The sequence below is a fragment of the Equus quagga genome, chromosome 17 (assembly GCF_021613505.1).
Source record: "Equus quagga isolate Etosha38 chromosome 17, UCLA_HA_Equagga_1.0, whole genome shotgun sequence".
Classification (NCBI taxonomy): Eukaryota; Metazoa; Chordata; class Mammalia; order Perissodactyla; family Equidae; genus Equus; species Equus quagga.
Window position 1 is genome coordinate 2449187 of NC_060283.1, and position 17552 is coordinate 2466738.

Below are 17552 nucleotides of genomic sequence, written 5' to 3' on the forward strand. Positions count from 1 at the left end.
ACGGTGGTTACTGTGCTCCTGGCCCTGCAGGAGGGGCATGGAGTCCAGGAGTGGAAGGGGCGCAGATGCTGCCCGGCTTATGGGGGCAGCCTTGGGGGAAGGAGGACGTGTCATCATTGCCCTCTCCTCCCCAAGCCTTCAGGGCAGCCTTGTTAATCCCTGCCTGGGTCTTGCTGCCCCTGTGGGAGGCTGAGGGCAAGGTGTGTGCAGTCTGCAGGCCCAGAGCCCACAGCAACGTGCCTGGGAAGTGTGGTCTTAGAGAGCGAGCGGCGAGGGAGGCGCCGTCGTCCAGGGCCAGGGCGTGTCTGAGGGGCGTGTGCAGTGGAACTTCCTGTCTGGGGACTCGCCATCTGTTCTCCCCACTTCTGGCAACACCTCCTGGTCCTCTTTGGGGAACCCGTGAACTGTAGCTAATTGGCGCCTGGATGGGCATGTGACCTGGCTGAGGAAAGCCAGGGCTGGTGCTGAAGAAACAAGGAAGATGAATGTCCTAATTTCCTACTGGATTTGAGCCCAAGAGTTCCCAAGACGGGAGCCACAGCACCCAGACGCGGAGCACGAAGGAGGCCAGCAGAGAGAGGGACGAGCTGAGCAGGGTCGGGGAGAAGAGAAACCGAGTCCTAATGAGACGGCCGACATCATCCCCTACCTTAAGCCCAGCACGCATGGGGTCAAAACCAAAGGACCCCCCGCCCCGTTTCCATAAGTTACAATCACAGGTATTACCAGGTTCTGTAACCCTGTATCACCAACTTCACTAGGCAAGTAGAAGTCACCAACTGTTAGAGCCCAGGTGGCCTCATGTGAACATTTTGGCTGGTTACGGGTCCTTTGAAGTTCATTACAGGGAAACTGATGTCCAGAGAATATCAAGAAACGGAAGCTTCCCAGGCCCCAACTCCTCAGCTTCCTGGGACCAGAATCCACCATGCACCATGGAGGCCGACAACCAAGGATGCTCTCCTGCGGATTCCCTTATCTTGCCATCCTCCTCCCTACCAGCAGCCTCACAAGGCCAAACGCAGGCTGGTGGGACAGTGCCAATCAGTGAGGCCACAGACTCCCCCTCCCTGCAAGCAGCCACATTCCTCACAACTTTTAAAACACCTTGCCTCCCATCTTTCAAGGAGACGAATTTGAGGGCTGACGTCACCCAAAATAAAAAGCCTTTCCTTGCCATAAGCCTGGCCTTCCAGTTTTCATTTTGGTCTCTCTCATGTGGCAGGTAAAAGAACCCGTGTTTATGTCTGGTAACACTAATGATGTTGCACCTACCCTGGATCCAGCCAGACCTGAAGCTGTCATTACCCCTGGACTGCTCAGCACGCCAATCAATAAATTCCTTTTCTTGTTTACGAGTTTGTTTTCTTGGGTAGGGCTTTTGGTAACCTGCACACAGAAAGTCCAGGCCGATGGGGTTTGCAAATATTTCTGGGAATTCCTGGGGGCCCAGCAGAAAGGGGGCCGTGCTGTATTGCTGGAACCCAAGGCTGGACATTCAGCAAGGGCTGCACCCAGAGCCCAGCTCTCCTCCTGGCGCACACCACCTGGCTACAGAAGAGCAGACGCAGGCAACGCCCATCCTCAAGCTGCGCTAGTTCTAACTAACCAACCGCCATCGGATCTCAACCTTCTGCATGTTTCTCCCCAAAACTTGCCTGTGCCCCCCGTCCTGCCAAGATGCAGGCCAGCCCAGGCCAGGACATGCCCCAGCTAACCCTGTGCCTTCAGACCCATCCAGGCAGGAGGGTCAGGCCACCATGTGACGTGGAGGACGGATTCCTTGAGGCAATGACAGATGACATGGTGACGACAGCTATGCAACACAGACAACACCCAGTTGAGTGCCCCATATTCCGGCACCACCCCACTTAACACTGGTACCCACCCAGAGATGAGGAGACCGAGACAGACCAAGGACGCTGGCAAGGACGTCAGGCAGCCTGCCACCCGGGGGGACCCTTCCTTATGGCAGCACATCAGGAGGGTCACAGACTGACGAAGGAGCAGCGGGCCCCGCGTGCGCCATGTTCTGAAGCCTTTCCTGGTGGCGTGCGATGGAGACAAATCTATACCCCCGCCGGCTTATGTCCTCAGAATGACAATGACGATAACCGTGAAACACAGATCAGGGAAACGGGCCGGTCTGGACAAAGAGGGACAGTGAGAACAATCGTAAGCAAGGACAGAGGAAGATTGCAAGGGTGGGTGCACGGGTGAGCGGGAGTCATTCGAGAATCCTCCTGCCCCCAGGTCCCCCTCCATCCCTTCCTGAAGAACTTTCCCTCAGCTTTGGCGTCACCTGGGGCTCTGGGGAGATTCTGGAGCAGCTACACGAGGGCCAGGGAGGCCAGAGAGAGCGCTGGCTTCAAGAGGAGAGTTAAACATCACGCCCTCTTTATTTCCGCCATTTGTTAAAGGAACGAGACTGAAGACTGAGGAGATCCCCTCTCCCTTAAAATGGAAAACAAGACTCGCTGACCACGCCGTCTGGGCAGGGAGTGGCTCACGCCGGTGGTCACTAGCGAGGCCACGTGACGTGGGATCCTCGGGGGAAGGGGTGCGCTCCACGCAGGGCCCGACGTCAGTCCACGCCATCCAGGTCCTGCGCCTCTCTCCGCTCGAGCTGGAGAACCTGGAAAGAGAAGTCTCATGAACACACGGCGTCCACGTGCCGACTTCAACAATCACACTGCCGAAATACACCAATTCACACCCAAAGAGGGTGGCAGTCGGGGACCTGAAACAGCAGGTTCTCAGACAGTATCTAGAATTGCTGAGATGTGGGCAGAAGGCAGAGCACGTGCACGGCACAGGCTGGAAGGACGGGCTCCACACCTTCCCGGTGGTCTCTAGCTACGTGTCTTACAAAGGTCCTGACACTTGTCCATCTTTTGGCTGCACAACCTGTGAACCCCACTCCTGATGTGGGGGAATCCCTCGCTGAGTGCCTCTTGGTGGCGGCCAAGCCCTGCCTCGCACTAATTCTCTGTGGGAGGTGGGCTGTCCCACGCACGGCAGGATGTGTGCAGCATCCCGAGCTCAGACGCCTCCCGCAAACACCAAGTGTAAAGTGGGATCCTGTCGGCCCCCAGGACTCTCGAGCTCGGCGTCCCACTTCTCACGATGTCTTCTTTTCAGTGTTGCCCTGTGCGCATACCAAGGGGCCATCCTCCTCCCGTCAGCTTCTGCCCGCTCCAGGGAGGGCCCCGTCTGACGTGCCCTCCGTCACGGTGCCAACGCTTCACCTTGGACGAGGGAAGGCGGGCAGGACCTCGACTTGCTTTCTAAATTGACGTTATTAATCCCTCCTTTATTCTATCAATTAATTACAAAAAGAAAGGAAAAACAGGGCGGTTTACAAGATCTGAAGCCATCTGGACGCTCGGGTTGTCTAGAAACGACAGTGACAGGCACACGTTGGTAAAGCCGTGACGGCGACTGCTTTTCTATGTGCAGCGCCAGTAAACACAGCGCAGCCTAAGCAGCACACGCCAAGCTCTGACGGCCTTAGACACACTGGTCCCTTTGTGGAAATGAGGACACCAGAAAAGATGACGCCGTGTATATAAAACCGCTTTTCGGTCTTGGACAGAAATGAGTTGACGTTTCCACGACAGACATTTAACACAGAGAAAAAAATCACTCATGCACTTGCGCCTGACATACCTGGTTTTCTATGCACCGGAACTGCCACGGCCAGCCGGTGTGGTAGAGAAACGGCCGCAGATCGAACCTGTTGTCGTCGGGGCTGTAGCTCTCTGCGTGGTAGGCGGGCGTGAGCGTGGTCATCTTGTGTCTGTTCGCGGAGTACTTTGAGAAAAACCGCTTCACCTTCTCAGCCACCTGGGAGGTGAGCCACACACACGACTTCAAGTTGGTCAAGTTGGATGATCCGAGGCCAGAGTTCTGACCCGGGTCACCTTGGGCCGCGCAAGTGAATGGGTTCTCCCGCTGCATCTGGACGTCCCCAAGGGCAGGAGGGGACGAATGCCAGCGCTCAGGTTGGGGCGGCCAGCTGAGCTATAAAAATGCGGGTTCCCCACTCTGACGCCCCAGGATACTGCATCAGGAGAGCTGAGCGGGGGTCCCAGCAAGACGTATTCCATGAGGCTTGCAGGCGGTTCTGTGGGGACCACCATGTTTACGGGCTTCTAGCAGAAGAGCAGTGATATTCAGACCTCAAAATTTGCCCTCTACCCCCCTGAAAAGGGGAGCAGCTAGGGGTCAGCCCAGTGGCATAACATTTGGGTTCACATACTCTGCTCTGGTGCCCCAGGTTTCGCGGGTTCGGATCCTGGGCAGGGGGCCTACACACCACTCATCAAGCTCTGCTGTGGCGGCGTCCCACATACAAAGAACAGGAAGACTGGCACAGATGTTAGCTCATGGCCAATCTTCCTCAAGCAAAAAGAGGAAGACTGGCAACAGGTGTTAGCTCAGGACCAATCTTCCTCACCAAAAAAAAAAAGCAGAGGGGGAGCAGCTTGCTTGCTCGATATGGTGTGGTGGAGCCCCAGTCAGATGCACTTAGCCAGGGCCCAAGCTGGCGACAGCTCAGACCTGGGCAGGAGGACCATGAGCTAGAGTATCACTGCTTTAAGGGCTCACCATGTGTCCTGGCTCTGGTGTCAGACCCACCACTGTGAGGTGGCGTTTCCTGCCGGCTTCCCTCTGCGGTGTCACGCACGGTCTTACCTGCCGCGGGGTACAGATGTGGCCCCACATGGTGAGGAGTCTGCAGAACATGCTATAGGGCCCGGTCTTGGCCACCTTCCGGAGTCTCCCGTAGACGGAGAGCTCTGCGTACGTCATCCCCATGTCTTCCTGCAGAGGAACGACAGGCGTTTCCCAGAGGGACAGCACGTCGGCGCCGGAAGAGCGCTTAAAACTTCTCTCGGGGACGGGGATCGGAGACGCAGGGGAGGGGAGACGTTCTCAGAGGGCCAGGAGCAGAGCTGAGGGTCCTGTCCCCAACACTGACTGGTGGATATGACGGTGGCATTCGGAAAACATGACGAAGAATAGACACCTGATTTTGAGAACTGCAGGTCACTGAACTGCGGCCTCACAAAAGATGTGTACATGTCCTAAGCCCCAGAACCTAGAAATTGTGACTTTACTTGGAAAAAGGATCTTTGCAGATATGATCGGGTTAAGGATCTCAAGGGGCGATGACCCTGGACTTGGGGCAGGCCCTAAACCCAGCGACGGGCGCCCTTAGAGGAGACAGAAGAGAAGACACAGAGAAGGCCAGATGAAGATGGAGGCAGAGGCTGCAGTGATGCGGACGGAAGCCAGGAACTCCTGGGGCCCCTAGAAGCTGGAAGAGGCAGGAAGGAACCTCCTCTAGAATTTTCGGAGGGAGCGCAGCCCTGCCAGCACCTGGAGTCCAGACTCTGGCCTCCAGAACCAACAGAGAATGAGTTCTGTTGTTCAAGCTGCCTGGTCTGCGGCCACTGTTACAGCTGCCCCAAGAAACCCATACAGGCACCATTCCACGTCAGGCACAGCGGCCGAGCAGACAGGCCCCAGGCCCTGGCCCCGGGAGCCCGCTTTCCTCAAGAGCGGAGGACTCAGAGGAGAGAGAATACGTTTGCAGAAATCAGGGCCCTGTCAGAGGCTGCAGCATGCCCCAGGCCCGGCTCCAAAGGGTCAGCCTCACACCGAGGCTCACACGAGCTGGACGCCTTCTCCACTCAGCATCTGCTCCAGTTCCCTCTCGATTCTTGCGCAGCCCAGAATAGGCAGCCAGAGCCCCGTCAGAGAGACGGACGGTGACGCAGCACAGCACTCTCCTCCGAGCACGGTCTGGAGGGGTCCCGCCTCCTGCTCCCATCGCCCACCCTGGCCTTCCCTCCGGCCTCAGCTCCACCATCTCCTCCTTGGGGAGGCCTGTGCTGACCTCTATCTAAGGGACACTGCCACCACCGGGTCACCCGGGTTGATTTTGCGGGCAGCAGTCATAGCCACCTGGGGCCACCACGGTTCCTGCCTGCTTGTCTGTCCCCTCCAGGGGACTATGAGCATTTTAGGGAAAGTGACCGTGTCCACCCTGCTCACCACCGAGCCCCCAGCACCTGACGGGTGCTGGCATGTGACCTCCTCTACTTCCTTCTTTCACACAAAGTGCACATTTTCTCGTGTGATGCTTTAATGCCCTAAATTCAACACTAATAGAGACTTCGATTGCCCACGTTCGACAACAGGCAGAACTAGAGAAAACAATCAAGGGGAAGCTGGAAGACTGGAACACCGTCAACCAACCAGCCCCGCAAACACCCTCAGAACCTCCAGCCAGCACCTGCGGAATACAGGCGCTTCCCCAGCGCACGCGGAGCCGTCTCCAGGACAGACGCACGCCAGGCTGTAACAGCCTCCATAAATTGTAAACGCTGAAATCACACAAAGCGTGCTGTCCGACCATACTGGAACAGAATTACAAATTCAGCAGCAGAAAGAAATTTCAGAAGCTCACGCACATGTGGCAACGAAACAGCACACAGCTGAACAACCAAAGGGTCAAAGAAGAAATCACAAGAAAATCGGAAAACACTTGCAGATGAAGGAAAATGAAGACGCAGCGTATCGAGACACGGGCTGTGGGGACAGCCGGGCGAGGAGAGAAATTCATAGCTGTAAATGCCCATATGAAGAAAGAAGATCTCAAATCGACAACCCAACCTTCTGCCCTACAACACTGAGGAAAAAGCACACTAACCCTCAGGCCCGTAGAAGGATGGAGTAAAGACTGGAGGGGAAACGAACGAAATAGAGAACAAAAAACAGGAGAGAATATCAACTGTGTTTCTGTACGTTGGCAACGAAGCATCCAAAAACGGAATGAAGAAAACAGTTCCGCTGACAATAGTAGCAAGAAGAGTAAACTACTCAGAAGGGAATTTAACAAAACAAGTGCACGCTTATACTCTACAAAACACTGTCAAAAGGCACTATCGACAAACTAAATAAATGGGAGCACATCCCGTGTTCATGATGAGAAGATTAATACTATTAAGATGGCGTTACCCATCAAATTGGTCTACAGATTCAATGCGATCGCTATGAAAATCCAAGCGGGCTTTTTTCTTTTTTCGGCAGAAAATAACTGGTCTCAAAATTCACACGAAAATTCAAGGGACCCAGAAGAGCCAAAATGACCTTGAAAAAAGAAGAACAAAGCAGGGAGACTCACACTTACCAATTTCAAAACTCACTACAAGCAACAGTAATCAAGATAGTGTGGTACCGGCACGAGAACAGTCATACAGACCAACGGAATAGAATCCAGAAATAAACCCATACATTTACAGTCAACTGGTTTTCAACAAGGAAGCCAGGACAGTTCAACGGGAGAAAGAAGAGTCTTTTCAACAACTCGCGCCGGGACACTCGGATGTCCACATGCAAAGGGGTGAGGGTGGCCCCCCTCCCCTCACCATTCCCAAACATTAACTCGACGAGATCACAGATCCCAACATAAGGGCTGAGACCATAAAATTCTCCGAAGAAAATGCAGAGGTAAATCTTTGTGACCGAAGGAGCTGGCAGCAGGAAGGTGAGTTGTCTTGGATCTTACGACAGTCCATGGCCACTTCCACAGTGTCCACAAAAGCTGCAAACCACAGCCTATGACCCCAACCAGCCCCAAGCGTTAAAAGGTCAGGACGACATGGAGGAGTCAAGAGCGACTCTTCTCTGAGGTCGCCCTATGGCACATGGAGACACTCCCCTCGTCCATGCTCTCCCTCCCCACTCACCTCGTCCCCCTCCTTCCAGGACCCGACCTCAAGAAGCCTGAACTGAAATGTCAAAGGCCGCGAGTGCGACTGAAGGAATCCCCCACAGACACGCCAGGAGCAGGGAGACGGGAAGAAACACGGTGACAAGGCCCCCACCGTTACCTCGTCAGTCTGCGACACCTGTCCGTTGGTCAAGGGCTCCAGCTCTGCGGTGGCCGGCGCTGCCAGGATGCTGCAGCCAAGACACACAGAGGGCAGTCACAACGGCTGCCAAAGTGCTCGTGAGCTTTGGGACGAAATCCCCAAACCAACTGTCCCCAGCACGCGAGCCAGTCTCCAGTTGCGCACTGTCAACCCATCGGTGTCGGCGAGAGCCGGGGTTGGCGGTGCCGGGCTTCCCAGAGGGAGGGTCCCCGGATAGAGAGCACGGACGCCAGCGTGGCTTCATCACCTGGAGGGCAGGAGGCTGACGGTAGGGAACTACACGTGGCTGCTCCACTGTGGCGCCACTGACATTCGGGCCAGGCGTGCTCCGCTGTGGGGCCGTCTTGGGCACTGTAGGGCATTTAGAAGCCTCTACGCACTTGACGCCAGGAGCACACCCCATGGTGAACCCAAAAAAGTCTCCAGACGTTGCCCAGTGTCCCCTGGGGAAATGACGGAGCAGTGACAAGAAGGAATGGGGCAGCTTGGTCACGAGACCTCCAAGAGCCCGCCAAAGGGCAGGACTATTTTCATCAGGCAACAGGGAGCTCAGAAGGTGGCTGCGTGGGGTGAGGGTGGCCCAGGGGCCACAGCCACGGTCTTGCGGGCACACATTCACCTCTGCAGGGCGGGAAGCTGGAAGCGCTCGATGCAGAACTGGACGAAGGCTCTCAGGTCCGACTTGCTGATCCCGCCTATGGGGTTGATGTCCGCGCTGGAGCAGTCGTACTTGGTCAGGTAGCCGAGGAGACTGAGCACGAGAGAGAGCACACAGTTTCTGTGCGGCAGCCCAGGGGAGCCCAGGAACCAGAAGCTTGGCAAATCGGAGGGTGGCGGGGAAGTCTGGTATGACTAGGGCAGATTAGGAAAGGGGCAAAGGCTGCAGGTGACCAAGGAGAGGTATTTGGCACCCCAGAGAGGAAATCGGGGTTGGGAAACACAGCTGGGCATGATCAGCTGGGAGCAGCCTGTCCCAGGAGGGCCGGGCGGGACCTCAGCGCATGTGGTTGCTCAGGCAAGAGCAGCGAGGTCATCTCTCCACACCTGGCAACTCCCACCTCCTAGAGGCCTCCTGGGTGGGCAGAAGAGTGGCCCCCAACGATGCCCACACCTATGCCACGTCTACGCCCAGAACCTGTGAAATACGTGACCTTACAGGACAAAAGGGACTTTCCAGATGTCACTAAATTGAGGACCTTCAGATGTGAGGATTATAGGTGGGTCCTAAATGCACAAGAGTCTTTAAAAGTGGACAAGGGAGGCAGGGGGTCAGACTCAGAGGGAGCTGTGACGACAGAGGAAAGACACAGATACGCGACACTGCTGGGTTTGCAGACAGAGGAAGGGGCCACGAGCCAAGAGACGTGGACGACTCCGGAGGCTGTGAAAAGCCAGGAAGGGCGTGTCCCTGGAGCGTCCAGAAGGAAGCAGCCCTGTGACACCTTGACCTCAGCCCAGCGAGACCCACGCTGAACTTCCACCCTACAGAACTGCAAGAGGATCCTTCGTGTCGTTGAAGCCACTGACCCTGCGGTCATTTGTCACAGCAGCCACAGGACACTCGTCCACCTCTTCAACCGCTCTGTCCCTCTCCACCCCACCCACCACCATGCAGGCCACCATGTTCTCTCGCTGGACCACTGGATGACCGCAGGTCTCCACCCCCGCCCCAAGCCCGCCCGCCCGCCTCCACGGCGATGCCTGACCACGCCCCCTGGGCTGTGAGTCTCCCCGGCGTCGGTGTCCTTGCTCCATCAGGCCTTCCAGGGTCCGGCCGCTGCCTGTCTGGCCACATGCATTTCTCCACGCTCCCCAAGCTCACCCTACAACACCAGCCTTGCTGAACATGCAGTTCCTCAAAAACAGCTGCTTCTCTCCGCCCGTCTCCCCTACACCTCCACACACACCTGGAAACGCACCTGTGCCACCGGCATGTGGCCCCTGCCCACCTCCACTCACACCACGGACCTCTCCCCACTCTCCCAGAGAGACACCAACCTCGCACCCCTCCTGACTCCTACTAGGGTGCGATGCCCGGGTGGGAGACCCCCAGGGTGCCAAACAGAGGGACGATCACAACCTGGTGCCTGGTGGGGCCTCCTCCAACCAAGCCCCGCTGGGCATCCCACCGCCCCCCGTCCTGTGGAGGGACAGCTGACAGCAAAACAGGTCATCGTGTGGGACTTACTGGCCGGAAGAGATGCCTGTTTTCATCTTTCACCGCACCTCCGCCATCCCCTGCCTACTCCCAAAGATGCACCAGGAGTAACGCAGACAGTGTGGGGACAGCGCCTGCAGGTGTGGGGCCCCGGGCCAACCAGGAGACCCACTCAGGGCAAGACTCCTGCCGTGTCTGTCTGAGAATGAAAATCTAGTAGGCAGGCGGTTACCGTGGGGAAGGGGGTTGGTATGTTTATATGTCAAAAATTAAGACAGACTTTTCCTGCCTGAAATTGAGACGGATTTGGTGGATCGGTTGGACTCGAAGGACGACTTGGCTGAAGAAGTCACTGTTACGGACTGAACGTCTGGTGTCCCCCCCAAAATTCACATGCTGATGACCCAACCCCCAGCGCGACCGTATTTGGAGATGGGTCTCTAGGAGTCCATCAAGGTTAAATGAGGCGATAAGAGTGGGTCCTAATCCAACAGGACTGATGTCCCTATAAGAGGAGGGAGAGCTTTCTGTCTCCCTGCCCTGTGAGGACACGGCGAGAGGCGGCCATCTGCAAATCAGGAAGAGTCCTCAACAGGAACCAATCAGCCGGCACCCGGATCGCGGGCTCCCAGCATCCAGGACCGCGAGCTACAAACGTCTGTGGTTGCAGCCACCCAGTGCGTGTTGTTTCGTGTGGACACCAGAGCTGACTGAGACCGTCACGTAACAGGCATTTTCACCAGTTTCAGCAAGTGGACCAGGCTCCCCTCGTGCACGCGCATCATCGATGCTCGCCTCCACTTCCACTTCCGTGAGCACAAGGAATGCTCTAAGGCCTCCCACCTTCAAATCCTCTCTCAGCCCCACCTTCCTGCGACTGAATCCCTCGGGGGTGTCTCCACTCCCCATCCTGTTCTCTCGAGAGCCTTCTCCTGCCAGGTTCCTGCCGTGGCCCCTCCAGCAAAACGGTCCTTGTCAAGCTCTGCCCCCCGAGTCTTCAGTTTGGAAAACCCTGTGGCTAACCCCAGTGCTCCCCATCCCTGATCAATAAGCACCGTCAGCCCCCTCCTCCTCCCGGGAGGAGCCTCTGCTTGGCTCTGGGTACCACTTTCTCTTGGTTGACTCCCAACTGGCGCCTGCTTCTCCTTTTCTCTAGGACCTCTTTACCCCCCAGCTTCCCAGTACAGGGGTGTCTCAGGGCACAGTCCTTGGAGCCCCTCCCTGCTGTGTGGACAGTCTCATGGTGACCCCACCCGGTCTTGTGGCTTCAATGGCACCTCACCACGCTGAGGACTCCCTGATGTGTGTTTCACCCCTGAACTCCAGAATCCCTGAGCAGCTGCCCGCCTCACATCTCCACTTGGGTGTCTAGAAAGTGCCTCCAACTCAGCATTCCCCAAACCGAGCCCCTGATCTCCCCACCCTCTTCCCGCCGTCTCCCACATCTGGTCACGGGCAAGTCCATCCTGTAGGTTGCTCAGGCCCCAAAACTCAGGGTCGGCCTGGGCATCCTCACCCCTCATCTGGTCCATCAGCAGAAACTGATGATTCTCCCTCCGACGCCGAAGGATGCCAGAAGCCGACCACGGCTCGCCACTCCACATCCCCATCCTGCCAGGCCACCCTCTCTTGGCTGCATGAGCAGGATGCACAGGAGGTGGGGCCCGGGGTGGACAGTTAACGTTTTTGAAATTCGCCAGCTAATAAGGAACAATTTTTTTTAACAAGAGAACAAAACAAGAAAGCGGTCACATGAAAAATGAACTCTGGCTTAGAAATGAAAACTGGCTACAGACGGACAACCTAAGAGGCAGAGGAATCGCCCAGGAGAGAGAGACCAGCCTGAACGTGTGGGGCGGAGGTGGAAGATGGTTGAGACACAGGATGAAGGAAGACCCAGGAGCGAGGTGAAGCCGGGCAGGGCTGGGGGCGAGGGAGCCGGAGGGACACAGCGCTGACCGTCTTCACACTCGGTCACGGGGAAACTGGAGAAACGACGTTGCCCCTGGAGCCAAATGTGCCCTGAGATGTAGGATGATGTGACCCCCACCACACACACAGACGCTGCAAGAACCAGTGAGACACCGTGGTCTCATCGCCTCCGGAGTGCTCGCCTGCAGAGACCCAGGTGCTAGGGAGCTCCCGCCACGCCCACCGGGCCACACTCACCTCTCATCCACGTTGGCGGATCCGAGCACCAGCAGCCCACCTCGAGCACCCCGGGACCAGAGGCTCAGCTGAGCGAAGAGATAGGCAACGACCATCCTTATCCGAGCCTGGACGACAGGAGGGGACATGTTACCCTGTGCAGGGCCCGAGCACGCGGGGCCCACATATCAACACAGTGTTCCCGTCACAGCTGGAGAAAGGGTTCTCCCCAGCCAGCTCTGGAGAAGAGGAAGATCATGGTAATCTAGGGGCTTTCTAGCATCCAGAGAGGGTCCAGGAGGCCTGTGTTCCTCCCGGGGTGGCCCCGTCTCCGCGGTGCTCGTGTGCGCCCTGCAGCAGTGGAGTCCGAGATGGAAGGACCAGAGCCAGGAAGCCGAGAGCCTGGCCTGGACTGCAAAGTCAGCGGGGTGGGATCTCGGCCATCGCGCACCACTCCCCACACCATAGGTGTTTCTGGAGGAGAGAAGGCCACCCATGCCCACAGAAAGGGGTCAGAGGGAGGCGCAGAGCTGAGCAGCTGGCGCCCAGGGCCCCTCTGTCCCTCCACCAGCTGACCGGTGTCCAGCTCTCCTGCTGCAGCGTGGGAGCTAGGGCAGTCCCCGCCCGAAGATGCGGAAAACCGACACTCACACACACTTGTGCACACTCACACCTCACTCTCACAAACTCACACTAATGCACACACTCACACCATGCATACACACACTGATCACACACTTGCATACACACTCATTCACACTTCCGTCTCACTCTCATACTTTCACTCACACAGTCATGCTCACACATACGTTCACCCACACACACTCACGCACTCTCAGACACCCTCACACCCTCTTACACACTCAAACACTTGTATGCTCTCTCCCATACACACGCAGACCCCTGGCCTTGTCCACGAGGCTGCATGGTCAGTGTCTCTATTGAGGACACGGCTGCTGACGCCACACTGGCTGTCCCTAGGGTGCCCTGGCCGTGGGGTGGCAGCGGCCAGGCTGGGAGGCCCACCTGTACATTCTGCAGTGCGAGGTTTTCCCTGCTGCTTCCTCCCTGGACCGCAAACAGGGGGCTTGTCCCTGTCACCAGGCTGAAGATGCCCACGACAGCCTTCACGGCGGGATCAATGTTGAGGCCGATGTGGTGGCTGGAAGGAGAAACGGTGTGCGTGGAGGGGCAGCACGCACGCGTGTGTGTTACATAAAACACACGTAACACACGGTTTACCATTTTAACCAAAGTGCACAATTCAGTGGCATTTAGTGCATTCACAATGTGGTGCAACCACCACCTCTATCTAGTTCCAGAACGTTTTCATCCCCCATAAAGGAAACCCCATACCCATTAGCACTCACTCCTTGTTCTCTCCTCCCCCAGCCTCTGACAACCACTAGTCCACTTTCTCTTTGGATTTTCCTATTCTGGACATTTTAGAGAAATCACACAATATGTGGTCCTTCCGTGCCTGGCTCCTTTCACTGAGCATCATGTCCTCGAGGTTCATCCAGGTGGCAGCCTGTGCCCGCGCTTCCTCTCTTTACGGTTATTCTATGCCTGGACCACCATCTGTGTGTCCATTCACCTGCTGACGGACGCGGGGGTTGTCTCCACCTTCTGGCTATTGTGAATAGTGCTGTGAACACAGCGGCACAGACATCCGTTTGAGTCCTGCCCTCACTTCCTTTGAGTCTAGAACCAGGAGCAGAATTGCTGGGGTGAGCAGGTGAGCTCAGCACGCAGGAGGGGCAGCTCCTTGTGCTTTCCTGAGAGGCGGAATAAACGGAACACTCCAAATGGAACTGTCTCCCTTCTCTAGCTCTCTGCATCTTCCTCAGGGACAGAGAACTGACTAGGGTGGAAGAGGGCAGAGAGGCGGGTCGCACCACCAGCCCCTCCCAAGACCGGCTGAGCGGGCACCATGTGATCCCACGGGGGAGCACGTCGGCCCTGGCAGCCTGTGCCTGTGACGCAAGAAAGGAGCAGAAAGAGGGGGGAAACCTTAGACACAGCTGGGTTTTGGGATAAAACTGATACACAGTTTCCCTAAAATCTGGCTCAAATCAAGAGAGGGAAGAAACCTCAATTCCTGGACCTACATTTAACCGCAAATGCCTACACAGGAGGAGTTTCCGGGGGCTCTAATCCTCGTCAGCGCCATCCGCTCATGCCCAACATGAGTGCCCACCTCTACCTTCCAATCTGCTGGGCCAGCTCTGTGGCCCTGTTGCGCGTCTCCCGGGAGGAGTTCTCGCTGGCCATGTAGCAGGTCGTCAGGATGCGCCCACACAGCTCCCGGGGGTCCTGGGGGGTGTAGCTGATCTGGTTCACGATGGTCCGGACGTCAGCCAGCACTTCCTGATCTGAAAACCACCGGGACACAGGGCATTAGCCGCTTGCTGTGCGAGAGGTGCCCGAGGGGCTTAATCCCTCTCGCTCGGCCTGGCTCTCTCGTCAGAGAAGGGTCATCGTCCTCGGTTTGGGTTGTACGCACAGAGGGAATGGTCACCATCGGAGCACGTGGTGGGAGCATCTGAACCTGGGTTGCCTGACCCCAAAGCCTGTGTTCTTTCCACCGGGCCACACTGCCAAGAGGCAGCAGCAGGCACCTGTGCCTGAGGGACACAGCCATGTTGGTCCAAAGCCCTGGGGAGGGACTTCAATGACCCTGCTGTCCCCAGGCCCCGGGACTTGAGCATGAGGTTATGACAGCTGAGCAGGTCCACAAAGCCTCCACGATCCCTGCTGCCCAGGACCTGGGTTTTTCCTCTGCTCCTCCCACAGGCAGCCCCATGGCAGACCCCCACGTCTCCCTCCAGCCGACGGATGTCACCTACTTCCGTTCTTCACGGCCTCGCAGACCTGGCGGCACAGGGAGTAGACGAGACAGGCGGTGGCTGCGCTGTCCACCCCGCCACTCAGGGGCAGGAAGAAGCCCGCCTGGAAGGGGCCAGACAAAGGCGGGTGTGAGCCGAGCCTCAGAGACGCCACGTGCCCAACAGGAACCCAGCTCCACCCGCAAATCCGACTGACGCTCCACAACCAGGCTCGTGGGCGTCTGAGCTCTGGCCGGGGGAGGAAAAAAGACGGCCTGCACGTTCCAGAATGGATTTTCCGGAGGGAAGGACGACCTTCCCCTGCGGAGAGTGTCTAAGGCTGATTCTCCATGTGAATTACAGACGTGCGGGGCCACAAGACTAGCAGCAGAGGGCGAGTCTCAGAACTGCGAAGGTCACGGGACATGGGTCCCACCAGGACTCCAAAGATGGAGCCAGCCTCAGCGTGCCCTTCAGCCTCTGGCTAGCATAGACTAAGCTCCCAACTGAGGCAGAGTGAAGACATGTTTTTTTGTTGTTTGCATTAAAAAAAAAAACAATCAGGGCCGGCCCGGTGGCACAGCAGCTAAGTTCACACTTTCCGCTTCTCGGCGGCCCGGGGTTCGCCAGTTCGGATCTCGGGTGCAGACACAGCACCACTTGGCAAAAGCCATGCTGTGGTAGGCATCCCACATACAAAATAGAGGACAATGGGCATGGATGTTAGCTCAGGGCCAGTCTTCTTCAGCAAAAAGAGGAGGATCAACAGTAGTTAGCTCAAGGCTAATCTTCCTCAAAAAAAAAAAAATCAGAGCCCAGCCCCATGGCACAGTGGTTAAAGTTCCACGCGCGCACTCTGCTTCAGCAGCCTGGGTTCGTGGGTTCAGATCCCGGGCATGGACCTACTCCACTCACCAGCCACGCTGTGCAGGTGACCCACAAACAAAAACAAAAGGAAAAAAACCAGTCACTCGTCCGCCATACAATCCAACGCAAACCAACCGGCAGTACGAGCAAAGGGAGCTGGTGAGACATGGGAGATCTTACCTGTTGGCTACGCCTTAAAAAATCCCAGAGCCAGCAGGCAGGTCCAAGGCTGGGGAAAATTGGAAGCAGGAGGTTAGGGATCCGCTGTGCTAGGGGCAGGTGCCAAGGGGGAAGCGGCGCCAGCGAGAACCGCCAGCAGCTGGGCTCTCACAACACACCCGTCTCTGTTCTAAGCACCTCACAGCAGCCCTGGCAGGTAGGCGCTGTCGGCCCCTTTATGAAATGGGAGAACTGAGACACAGGAAGGAGGGGACGGCGCGTTTGTGCCCAAGGTCCTCGCACAAGGAAGGGCACAGCTGGGAGCAGAAGCCAGGTGGTCTGGCTACAGTGTCCACGCCCTCGACCCTGACGAGCTACAGCCTCCTCCTGACCAGCAGCCAGCGCAGGCAGGCTCTGATGACCGGCCACCAGCACTGGCTCTGTGACACCACCCAGCGCGATCAGTGCAAGCTGACTCGGCAGCAGCGGGGACAAGGGAGTGGCTCCCGGAGCCACAGCATCCCTTCTTGCACTCGAAGGACCCCCACCTGATCTCCTCGGCAGGACTGTGGTACTTCCACTCGAGGGGCTCAGACAGCGGCTCCAGCAGATCCTCGCGGCATGAGAGGGCGAAGTCCACCTTCACTCGGGGGTAGGGGCTCACCCTGCTGGCCTGCAATGGACATTCAGGACAGAATGACACCCACTCAGTACCGAAACCCACATGGGTTCCTGAGACCCAGGGAGGAGCAGGACCCCATAGGCAGTGGGATACACCCATCGAAACCACAGTGGGATCCCCCACACCCGCCAGGACGGCTCGAATTGGGACAGCTGGTAACAAGCGCTGCTGGGATGTAGAGAAATCAGAACCTAAGACGTGAGTCCCAGGTGGAACGTGAGATGCTGCAGCCGCCATGGAGAATCTGGCAGCACCTCCAAAGATTAAAACACAGCATTAAAATAAGACCCAGCAATTCCACTCCCAGGTACGTCCCCAAGACAAATGGAGGACATATATGTCTATATGTCCCCACGAAAACCTGTGCATACGGTCCTAGCAGCAGTATTCGTCACTGACAAAAAGCAGAAACAACCCAAATATCCAGGAATGGACAGACGAATGGACAAACAAAAGGTGGTCTACCCATTCGGGGGAAAATCATCTGACAATACAAAGGAAGGAAGCAGTGACACGCCATGACATCGATGATCCCCGAGAACAATATGCTCAGTGAAAAAAGCCAGACGCAAAAGACCACATATTGTATGACTCCATTTACAGGAAATATCCCAGAACAGGCAAATCCATGGACAGAAAGCAGACCAGCGGTTGCCAGGGGCTGGGGGTGGGGAATGGGGAGTGACGGCTACTGGGGACAAGTTTCCTTTTGGGGTGATGAAAATGTTCTAATGCAGATGGTGGTGACGGCTGCATAACTCCAT

The 17552-nt window shown here is 56.8% G+C and overlaps 1 protein-coding gene across 4 annotated transcripts in view; it reads right to left on the reverse strand.

The window, feature by feature from the left end:
* Positions 1-2380: 2380 nt before the first annotated feature.
* Positions 2381-17552, reverse strand: part of NADSYN1 (NAD synthetase 1) — a 41252-nt gene continuing 26080 nt past the window's right edge. For all 4 annotated transcript variants that reach the window (XM_046643719.1, XM_046643718.1, XM_046643720.1 and 1 more), the window contains 11 exons: positions 16655-16779; positions 16128-16176; positions 15102-15204; positions 14459-14627; positions 13279-13414; positions 12274-12380; positions 8566-8697; positions 7905-7974; positions 4699-4827; positions 3670-3846; positions 2381-2635 (listed from right to left, as the gene is read on the reverse strand). In XM_046643719.1, coding sequence (XP_046499675.1) covers positions 2585-2635; positions 3670-3846; positions 4699-4827; positions 7905-7974; positions 8566-8697; positions 12274-12380; positions 13279-13414; positions 14459-14627; positions 15102-15204; positions 16128-16176; positions 16655-16779 — 1248 coding nt within the window. In that variant the 3' untranslated portion in view covers positions 2381-2584. The remainder of the gene's footprint in view (positions 2636-3669; positions 3847-4698; positions 4828-7904; positions 7975-8565; positions 8698-12273; positions 12381-13278; positions 13415-14458; positions 14628-15101; positions 15205-16127; positions 16177-16654; positions 16780-17552) is intronic.